Genomic DNA, 11,657 nt, shown 5'->3' with positions numbered 1-11,657 from the left:
TTTACACAATTAATGTATTTCAAAACATTCTTATTTTAATCAGGGCTGTGGTGGAAATACACTATGACCTGGGAGCCAATTCATCCCACCACAAACACATCGACTCATACTTGCACCTAGAAAAATTACAGTACCTACTGCAGCACCCTAAAGCATCATCCAGAACAAAACAGAAAATACTGCTTATTTAAAATTGGATTTTAGTTACATTTTTAGGTTCTTGGAGCAGTGTGAACTAAATTGATTATCATGTAATCTCATTTAATAGACTACATTTATTAATTTATTATTTTTAATAACTGCTTTATCCTGATCAGGGATGCAGTGGGTTCAGAAATCCCCCCAAATCAATCGCAAGACACCAAACAGAATCTCATATGTAGAGTCAATTTATATTATATTTATATACCTAATTGAGGTAATTCAGTCCTAAACCTATTTTAGGACTAAATTACCTTTAATAAACACATGTGGAGGGAAGACCATAAGTGGTGGTTGAATCCAGTTCCCTATGACCCTGCTAATGTGCTGCACCCACTTTACCAGCTGTGCAAAAAATTAAGGTGTATAATCTGTAATCTGTAAATGAAATGTTAATATAATTTTTTTTTTTATTTAACACTATTCTTTACTTGGTTTGGAAGGATTTTGTCAAAATAATAAAATTACATTAAATACATAAATAAAAATGAATGAAATTAAAAATGAATAAATGTTTTAGGACTGATCATTGGTAATTGTGAAGTTTGAAGGGTATTGAAACTGCATAGGCTGATATAGTAAATTTATCTGTACATGCGTGTTAAGTAATGAATGCCATTCTTCTTTATTATTATGCAATTTTCCAGACAAAAGCAGAACAGATGACCTGAGCGCCAGTGGCCATGTATTTTTACAAATACTTTGACAACATTTAAACAAATACAAATTCAAGCAAATACATTGTTCATACCTGCTTATTCAATTTGTACTGGAGTGTGAGAGGTTAGATAAAAAAAGCTTCTTTGTTACCCTCTGTATAGGTAAAAAGAACGTGCGATAATATATCAGCAGACTTAGCAATAGATTTTCTTTTAGAGACCAGTTTTTAAATAACAGTAAAATTGACCAATTATATCTTCCCTATGAATGGACCTATTTATACAGTATATTTGTTAATAGCAATGGTTCGCACGGATATGCTAAGCACACAGACAAGTGTAACACAAGTTTGAAAATAGTGAAGTCACATATGGATGGTAGTTGTGGCTGTTTTTGTAGATGTTCTTCACTGAATAAATATAAGGTGACAATTACTTTTACCATCTGTTCTTTTTATTCTAGCATATATGAGAACAAATGAAACAACATGCACAGTGTATTGAAGCTTGTGTGATAAAGCGATTTTATCTAAAGAGGATTTGCATTTTGCTTAAGAAATTTTCATTTTTGTGTCTTAACTTTTGTAGTAGGCCTACTTTGAGTTTTAGGGCCACTTTTTCTTTTTTACATTTGACAGCGAAAATAAAGTCAAAATAGTTTGAGACTACTGAATTGTGTGTTTGTACCCATGACTAGCTTGAGTGAGACTCAGTGATTTACTCAACAACGTCTGCACAATAGCAAAAAAGAATCAGTGCACATACTGAAACAATAAAATCATGGAGACAGTGGTCATTCAGGATTTATTGGAGAAAAAAAAAAACATTAATTCCCTGTTTCTTTACAGCATGGTATATAAACTCTGATATGTGCAGATGATTGTCAAAGGCATTGGATATACAGTGTATCACAGAAGTGAGTACACCCCTCACATTTCTGCAGATATTTAAGTATATCTTTTCATGGGACAACACTGACAAAATGACACTTTGACACAATGAAAAGTAGTCTGTGTGCAGCTTATATAACAGTGTAAATTTATTCTTCCCTCAAAATAACTCAATATACAGCCATTAATGTCTAAACCACCAGCAACAAAAGTGAGTACACCCCTTAGTGAAAGTTCCTGAAGTGTCAGTATTTTGTGTGGCCACCATTATTTCCCAGAACTGCCTTAACTCTCCTGGGCATGGAGTTTACCAGAGCTTCACAGAATGCCACTGGAATGCTTTTCCACTCATCCATGACGACATCACGGAGCTGGCGGATATTCGAGACTTTGCGCTCCTCCACCTTCCGCTTGAGGATGCCCCAAAGATGTTCTATTGGGTTTAGGTCTGGAGACATGCTTGGCCAGTCCATCACCTTTACCCTCAGCCTCTTCAATAAAGCAGTGGTCGTCTTAGAGGTGTGTTTGGGGTCATTATCATGCTGGAACACTGCCCTGCGACCCAGTTTCCGGAGGGAGGGGATCATGCTCTGCTTCAGTATTTCACAGTACATATTGGAGTTCATGTGTCCCTCAATGAAATGTAACTCCCCAACACCTGCTGCACTCATGCAGACCCAGACCATGGCATTCCCACCACCATGCTTGACTGTAGGCATGACACACATCTTTGTACTCCTCACCTGATTGCCGCCACACATGCTTGAGACCATCTGAACCAAACAAATTAATCTTGGTCTCATCAGACCATAGGACATGGTTCCAGTAATCCATGTCCTTTGTTGACATGTCTTCAGCAAACTGTTTGCGGGCTTTCTTGTGTAGAGACTTCAAAAGAGGCTTCCTTCTGGGGTGACAGCCATGCAGACCAATTTGATGTAGTGTGCGGCGTATGGTCTGAGCACTGACAGGCTGACTCCCCACCTTTTCAATCTCTGCAGCAATGCTGACAGCACTCCTGCGCCTATCTTTCAAAGACAGCAGTTGGATGTGACGCTGAACACGTGCGCTCAGCTTCTTTGGACGACCAACGCGAGGTCTGTTCTGAGTGGACCCTGCTCTTTTAAAACGCTGGATGATCTTGGCCACTGTGCTGCAGCTCAGTTTCAGGGTGTTGGCAATCTTCTTGTAGCCTTGGCCATCTTCATGTAGCGCAACAATTCATCTTTTAAGATCCTTAGAGAGTTCTTTGCCATGAGGTGCCATGTTGGAACTTTCAGTGACCAGTATGAGAGAGTGTGAGAGCTGTACTACTAAATTGAACACACCTGCTCCCTATGCACACCTGAGACCTAGTAACACTAACAAATCACATGACATTTTGGAGGGAAAATGACAAGCAGTGCTCAATTTGGACATTTAGGGGTGTAGTCTCTTAGGGGTGTACTCACTTTTGTTGCCGGTGGTTTAGACATTAATGGCTGTATATTGAGTTATTTTGAGGGAAGAATAAATTTACACTGTTATATAAGCTGCACACAGACTACTTTTCATTGTGTCAAAGTGTCATTTTGTCAGTGTTGTCCCATGAAAAGATATACTTAAATATCTGCAGAAATGTGAGGGGTGTACTCACTTTTGTGATACACTGTACAAGCCCCATATTAACAGAAGATTCACATCACAGTAACAGCAGTATTCATATGCCACTCCAAGTAAGGGATTGTATGTGTCACATGCATATAGAGTATACAGTCCACATTTCACTGGTTAACTTTGGAGAGGGCAGCCATGGAAACACGATAGCAACAAGACCTGCATGTTTTATATATATGAATATCTATATGTGTATATATGTAAGGGCTTTTATAAATACATCAACACTTTAGAGGTTGAATGTATAAGTGCTTCAGACATGCATTTTGTTGAAACATATGTGATGTATTTAATACACTTCTTATGGGTGATGCTGCCTGTCTAAACATACCATGCTGTAATTTCATCAGCATTTGAGAAATGATTTTTGAAAAACTGCACAGTTTAGAGAGTGGCACAGATCTGTGTCAGTCACAGCTTTTCAATTAAAGAGGCAATCGCGACGCCTGAGTAAGTAAAAATATGAGCGAATGTTGTCGTGGGAATTACTCTATAAGTTCTATAGACATGGCCAAAAATATTGAGATCATAGTATTATATTAAAATAAACCATTATTTGCTCCTAAAAGTGTTAGAATTAATTTTATTATGTATACATGGTTGTCTTTGCTTTGCACTGAAAGAAAAGCAAAAAGTTGAAAATAGTTAAATTCATGTCATGGACAAAATGATTAGTACTCTTTAAACGTTGTAAGATATATTTGCATTGTGGTCATAGTCTAGGGAGACTTTGATTTTAATTAATTTTACAAGTGCTTTTAACAATGTCAATTATGCAGCCAGTTTAAAAAAGGAAATAACTTATTCTGCTGTTTTTATGCCATTGTGTTGAATATGTGAATATGACAAACATTAGTAAGGTTATGGTGTTTATCTGTGGTTTAAAGAGCTTTTCAACGTATTTAGAAGACCATCTCTGAAAAGTATGTACTGCCCAGTGTCATAAAGCTATGCCTGCAAACAGGGTAATTACCTAAAAAGCATTTAAAAGGGACTCAAAAAATTATGCGAGGACATTGGACCATTCTGAAGTGACCTGCTATGAGTTCTGATCTAACTCCTATTGAACAATTAAAAGAGCTGGAACTTGCAAATGAGAGATAGCACTGACCACACCTGAGAGAGCTAGAACAGCACTAGCACTGCCTTCAAAGGCGGTGCTACAAAATACTAAAGGGAGCCAATATTTTTGTCCATGCCATATTATTGTAAATATATTAAGTCATACATCTAAAGAAAAGTTTCTGATCTATTTATTGTGAAATAAAGAATAGTAGGTACAATACACTTATTTTAAAGAAGGTGGATGAGTACCAATACTTTGGCCATGTCTGTATGTATAAATGCCCAATGTTAATATGAATTTAAATGTGGAATGCACAAGGCATAGTTCAGCACAATACAAATCTAACTACCAGAAAGCAAAATACATACTGAATACCAGACAGTTATTAGACGTCCAGTAGTGGATAGACAATAATACCGTAGATGTGCATTACAGTCAGATGAGTGTGTGTGTGCCATTCCCTGCAAAAGACTATTACAGAAAGGCAATGTTTAAAAGACAGGATGGTATACATATTTGAATTTCAGAAACCACTTACACACACACAAGGAAACACTCTTCTCACACATTCTTTTCTAAGCAACAACAAAATGATTATACTGTACAGAATCTATTTACAAAGCCTTTGAACTAACCGAGCAAGAACTCTAGACATAAACACATTAACGACCAAAAGCATCCACAAAGAAAAAAAAACGTTTTCTACACTGTATTCACTCATACACACTCAAAAGGGGCTGAATGTATGGCAACTAGGGGTGGGCGATACATTTGAAATAAATTGCTGTATTTTTTTATTAAGTTGCTCACAAAACTATGTTGATCTTCATCTAAATCATAAACATGATGTCTGCCTAACCTGACCAAACACAACGTACTATGAGCACTTCTGCATCTCCAGTGTCTATGTCAGGTATACCAACTAGAGAGAGCATATTAAAGGTATGGGATACCCAGTCCTATAAAAGCACACAGTTTCAAGCACAATTCTGCCACATTATACCAGTAAATTAAGATTTTCTCATGGCATAGTGTTCAATCAAACTTCAATTATTTACACTACCAACCATTTTTTTCCCCACTGTAGATTCAAACAGAGCTTTAACATGCACTGAGGATCACATTATATCTTATGTATTTCTTCGCCACTTGTGACACACCTTGATTGAACAGTATGGGTCAGTGTTGCAATGGCAAGTATGTAAATGTCCATCCTGCCTTTACTTTCTTATGTACGTTGAATGCCTGACCAAGACAGTTGGCTAGGATATTAGACTGCTGCACCACCCCAACACCATCTAAATGACCCTTTTAACTGCTTGAAAACATGTAAGGGCATTTGTTCTGTCAGACAGATTATGCAAAATGGGTGATTAGTAAAGGAATACCTTTAATCTGGAAGCAGGTATCTTTCAAGAATCACTCCAGAAGCACTTGTAATGCTAAAAAGTAAACTTAAAAGGTAACAGCAAAGGCCCGTGAAAACCTATGAGGGACCTGTTTGTGCGATCATGTTGGTAGAGTGTGTATGCCTATAATTATGACTTAGATAAAGATCAGACTATAATTCATTAGAAATAAAAGCAGAACATCAGTAATTTTGACCTTGTTTTGCAAGGAAATAATCACAAAAATTAGGAACACCTGCATACCTCTTCAATTAGCCAATATTTATTTAATCAGCTTGCATTAAATCACCTAGATGGTAGGGTCAGAACATTGTAAATCCATAAATCCAGCCTGCCCTGTATCTACGTTTCAGAATGTTTTTAGTGGTGTAATTGTGTGGGAAATTTTTGTGGCACACACTGCCTTTAATATCAATCAAGAATTAAGCATTACCATTTTAAAATGATTACTTCCAGCATAATAAAGCACCATGCCACAAAGCAGAAGGCATCTTAAAATGGTCCTTTAACATGATAATTAGTTTAGTTGTCTACCTTGTCACCAGATCTGCCTCCAAGCGAGCACCTTTAAATTAAATTTCTGTCACATTAAATATAAAAAATTAATGTCTATATTGCCAAGCTTCAAGTATTCAGTCTGCATTTCACTTACTAGTCACCAATTAGCAATGACTAAAGTACTAATGACATATTCTTTAGTACAGTACTAAGTAAATGTCCTAAAGCTCTCAAGATGTTTCCTCAAGATTTATATTCAATAAAAACTTTAAGCACATCAGTGTGATGATCACAGTTACAAGGACTGAATGAGGTGACATTTACTTTTAACAAGAGCTTTAGATTTAAGTTAGCAAGTTAGCTGTGTGAGCTAAGCACTGCTTTTTCAAACTGTTTGTAGGAATGCATCACTAACTGATACCAATTTTATTAAACTCACTTTGGTGCTTCAATTCACAGCCAACATCAACAGTTACACATAATAGAAAGGTATTTGCTCGCATAATTTCTCATCGCTGTATGTATATAAAAGCGTATAACTGGGTTTTTAAGAATAAGTCTGAAATTAAAGGGTTCCAGTCTTTCCAGTAAGACAGTGACCTTTAGTTTAGATTAAACAGTGCTACTTCTCTTTTACAAATCTACTAGACAATTACAAAGTAAAAAAAGGTCATACAATCAAATCATTAGGGTATCCCAAGCTTCTGATTTTCAACCTTCAGGGCTATGAAGAAGGGCCAAGATTGACATATTTCTATCCTCCTCCATGTTTTAACACTTTCATATAAAAATGTGCAAAACAGTTCTGTCTATCTATTTAAAATAGGTCTGTTTGTGTTAGTTTATAGCAAAGCCCATATAATGCAGAATAATCCACCTGTAGACCAGAAATTGGCAGATATATATTCCCATTCACTTGCATGTCGCCCAACCCCAGTGGCAAAAATAATGAGGGAAAATGTTTGTATATTCTGTATGCACTGTAAAAACAATGGTAAACATTTTACCCCAACTGTTTTCCTGGACTGGCTTTCAAAAATGGGGTAAAACACCACAGGAATGGCATACACAAAACACAATCAATCCACATATACACAACCAGACAGAGAATGACAAAACAAATACCATAACAAAAACAAAACCACATAGAGGACCATGTTTCTCTTTGATGAACGAACAGTATAGAAATACTCAACTGCACAGAAAACATTTATCATTAGGATCTATGGGTCAATTTTTAGTTTAACATGGATACTTTTGGGAAACATCTACACATATCTTTTAAAACAGCACATAACAAAAAAAAGTTATGTAAGAGAGTAAGATAGTCTAACACTTTAACGTTATATGACAAATGATGTACAGTATAACAGTTTACAGTGATTTGACATTTTTATAATGAAATCAGTTTACAAACACATTCAAAAACATTAACAAAAAATTGCATGAAGATTTTGATGGCACTTAGGAGAATATGACACACCCTTCTCAGCACATAAATCTTCTCCCAAAATAGCAACACATTATATAGGCTTCAGGAGGTTAAGCTAGAACAGTTACAGTCAGACTCTATAACGCATCCATCCAGAGCCATTAGTGGTCTGGATAAACCTTCTTTAAAAAAGTATTTTAAGCCCTTAGCGTTTAGTTTAACCCCGACCCATATACATTTGTCTAGTTGTACATCTAATTTTATTTTATTCTTAGAAGTTTTGCATTATTTACATGATATGTTCATATGTAAGGGCTGTCCCCAACTAGGAATTTTCTTGGTCAGCAACAAGGCCTGCCTAAAGGAAGGCTAAAGGCTAATAAATTGGAATACATTGGATTGTATAACTTAAAGGTCATTTTAGATACGGGATAATATGAGTTATGTCTTTTAACATGTTCAAATGTTCTGGGGAAAAATATATAAAGATAATGGGCACACAATAGCTTGGGCCACAGGTTCCCAACAACCAGACCACAACTGACCCTGGGCTAAGGGTTGATTATACCAGGGCACTAAGAGCATTTGTTTTCTTGGGAATTGTTGGGTCACTTAAAAGTTGAACACACAATATACCTACCTTTTCTAGCCATAAAGCCATAACAATGCTGTTGCTAGGAAACACTGTCTGGGAACACAGGTGTTTATCATTGACTGAGGATAATAATTTTTGTTATTGAACAAGCAAGCAAAAATGGTCTTCCACATTTATAAATGTAAACATTTTGCTGCTCGTGAATTCTTAAAGTTAAATTTGCATGTTTCTATCCTGAGATGCCAATTCTGTGTCCTAATCCTCCTGTTGTCATTTTGAATGGCCTGTCAAAAGACGAGGGCTGTGGACTGGCCTGCATTGTTAAAAAGACTGGGAACCCCTGACTTCCTAGGCCTTATTTAAGAAGGAAGTTAAGAAGGGATGGCTACAAATTAACATGACAAAGCCGTTTAAAAAGGACACTATATTTAAGAAGGTACTGTAAAAAATATAGGTATATTTTTGTAATGTTCAAATTTCTCCTTGGAAACAAAATGTAAAATGCATCCACATTTTAAATAATTTTTTTCTTAACACCACCTACAAAAATACCAATATAGCATTTGTAAAGTTCAGCAGTACACTGAAGCTTCATGTACTGCATATACTTTAACATTTATTTGGATTGTTTGTTTTATTCCTACAAAAAAACTGAATGGAGATCCAAACTAATGTTTGTGCTTGATAAAACCTATAGAGGATGGAAAGGTGTGTAGGCAGGCAGTGAACCAAAGTTGAGTTCCCAGGTGTAGGCCACACCTTCACATCTATTTCATCGCACAGGAAAAGCGAGCCTAATTTTAGCTGGGACATTTAGCCTTTAACCAGATTAGACTGTAGACAAATTGACAAAAATGACTTTTTTACTATGGGCTAGGATTACGGTACAAAATCTAGTGCATTGCAAAACTGATGCACATCAACAAGCTGACCTTCAAGCTGACCAAGAACACAATTAGAGACAGCCCATCTTACATAATTAATATAAAGAGAGTACATTGGCTTTATATAGGGCTTTTGGTAGACAAAGAGAATTTGGTGCAATAGTGAAACTATGGAGAACAAGCCAGTCTAAAGTATCCTAACACTTTCTATCAAAGTCATGGCCTTTAAGACGATATCTGCAATGCCCAGTGCAACTGTGGAATTCCCTGAGAACTCATGCACTGGGTGTGGAAATAAATGCTTCCATGGCTTTTCAGGGACTGTGTGTATAACAGTGCTACCAACTTCTATAATAACTAATGGGTGTCTGTGGTGTACAAAAAAATTGAGACAGCAATTGTACCTCACAACAGAGTATGACTTAGGAATCATCGCAATTAGATGATTTAACCTGTGTAATGACCAAAATGTGTGGTTGTTAACTAATCAAATTTTCATCAAACCCTGCAGGACAACAGCAATTCACTAAGTACCACTGGAGCTCCTATGTGCAAACAGATCCAAATTATAGCCAAATAACAGTTTAAAACAGTCTAACAAAACTTATAAAGCACTTCTGCAGGTCAGCAATAGGATTCATTAAAAAGAAGAGAGACTAGAGACCCAATGCAAGACTCACTGCAAGAATCCTCTCCTATCAACTCAAAACCAGTCTCAGGAAGAGCCATGCTGCGTGAGGAAAGAGAAAACAAAGGAAGAGGCAGGAAGAGCAATAGATGTAGAGTGAGAAGTGTTTGACATTGATTCCTCTGAAGTCCTTTCTGAGTCATATCCAAAGGGTAAAATGGCTGCTGTAATTTATAGTACATTCATGACACACTTTTTTCATTACTGTCCAGCCATGTTCAATTCACGTTTAAGCATTAAATCAGACCTATCTGTCCTGTCGGCGCGTGTTGTGCCCCTCGGTAGCTCGGGGTCAAATAGCAGGACACGATGAGGTGTGCATGGCGCGCAGTAAGTGTCTCTCAGTGGTTAATCGTTGCGACCAGTGGGTGGCTAAGTCCTCTGCCTATAATAAAGGCAGGGCAGGGGGTGGACTGAGAGGCATTGCTTAAAGGGCTGTAGCCTCCCAGCTCTCTCCCCGCAAAACCTGGCGTCACTTAGTCCCAGTTAGCATGGTGCTCACCGAGGCAACTGATGAGGGGTGTGACCTGCAGGGCTCCACCCCTGAAGCTGAAGAAGAAGCTGCAGATGCCAGAGAACAGGAGGCATGGGGAGGGGCCGGACCTGCAAAAGATCACCAGGAATATTAGGTAGGCAAATTATTTCCAAGCTGTCACGTGACTCAAAAGATAAATGTTGCTGGAAATACAGTTATTTTCTTTTATAATCCAGGTCCATCTACTGCATCTGCAGAATATCACAATTTTAACTGATCAAAAAATAATAAGAACATGGTTTCCCTCACTACGAAAAAAAAAGGCTCAACTTAGAACTATTAAATATACATGTTTGAGCAGTTGTTGATGCTGTTAAAATGTTCGTTAAACACATCTGTAGAATTTTTAAAGATGTATTTTAAATCACGCTCTAAATCTCTATAATACAACCTTTCAGTATTGTGACTGTGGAAAGAAACTGTGGTTATGCATTTCCAGTTAATTCTGTTTTATTAAGAATTTAAAGCTGCAAAACTACAAAAGATTTCAGTTTATTTCTAAATACAGTATAGGTTCATAAGCAAACAAAAAGCTCCCAGTAAAATCCTGGAACAATAAGAATGTACAGACTGTTTAACAACAATGATAACTATATGATTTATAAACTAAAGGAATTACAAAATACTTAAATAAAAAGCACATGCACAGAATTGAAAATTTGATTGAGATTTCAGTAAACACTACACCTTGTAGACATAATGCTGTGCGTGTACCTGTCTGTGAGGTTTCTAAAGCATTGTACTGCTACGGATTTTTCATCATGACACCCTGCACCTTTACGACAATACTTTCAGTGTGTACAAGCACAGCACTACTTATTATTACTTATCTTTTTGATTGCGTGTTTACATCAAGCATACACATAAAAAAACGTAATCAGCAGTTGCATTGCATTAGCTGAGTAGATCGTCAGAAACGTCAGATCCGTTAATCTTTTTTTCTATTTATTTATGCATTTTCTCCCATTTTCTCCCGATTTTAGCGTAGTCAATCTGTCTTCCACTGCTGGGGAGACCTGATTGCATTCGAGGAGGGTATGTTGCTGCTCACGCCTTCTCAGACACGTGCGCAGTCCTAGTGGACCCGTTCTTTACGCCCATGCATTCTGCACAGGCGCCTTTATCTACTAATCATAACAGCGTT

The 11,657-nt window shown here is 37.0% G+C and overlaps 1 protein-coding gene across 1 annotated transcript in view; it reads right to left on the bottom strand.

Moving 5' to 3' along the window:
• Positions 1-10,450: 10,450 nt before the first annotated feature.
• Positions 10,451-11,657, bottom strand: part of camk1da (calcium/calmodulin-dependent protein kinase 1Da) — an 89,040-nt gene continuing 87,833 nt past the window's right edge. The window contains exon 11 of the mRNA XM_063005396.1: positions 10,451-10,581. Within this exon, the coding sequence (XP_062861466.1) occupies positions 10,451-10,581 (131 nt within the window). The remainder of the gene's footprint in view (positions 10,582-11,657) is intronic.

Source organism: Trichomycterus rosablanca, chromosome 1, assembly GCF_030014385.1.
Source record: "Trichomycterus rosablanca isolate fTriRos1 chromosome 1, fTriRos1.hap1, whole genome shotgun sequence".
Classification (NCBI taxonomy): Eukaryota; Metazoa; Chordata; class Actinopteri; order Siluriformes; family Trichomycteridae; genus Trichomycterus; species Trichomycterus rosablanca.
The sequence above is the reverse complement of the archived record's forward strand: the minus strand, read 5'-3'. Positions and strand labels throughout refer to the sequence as shown.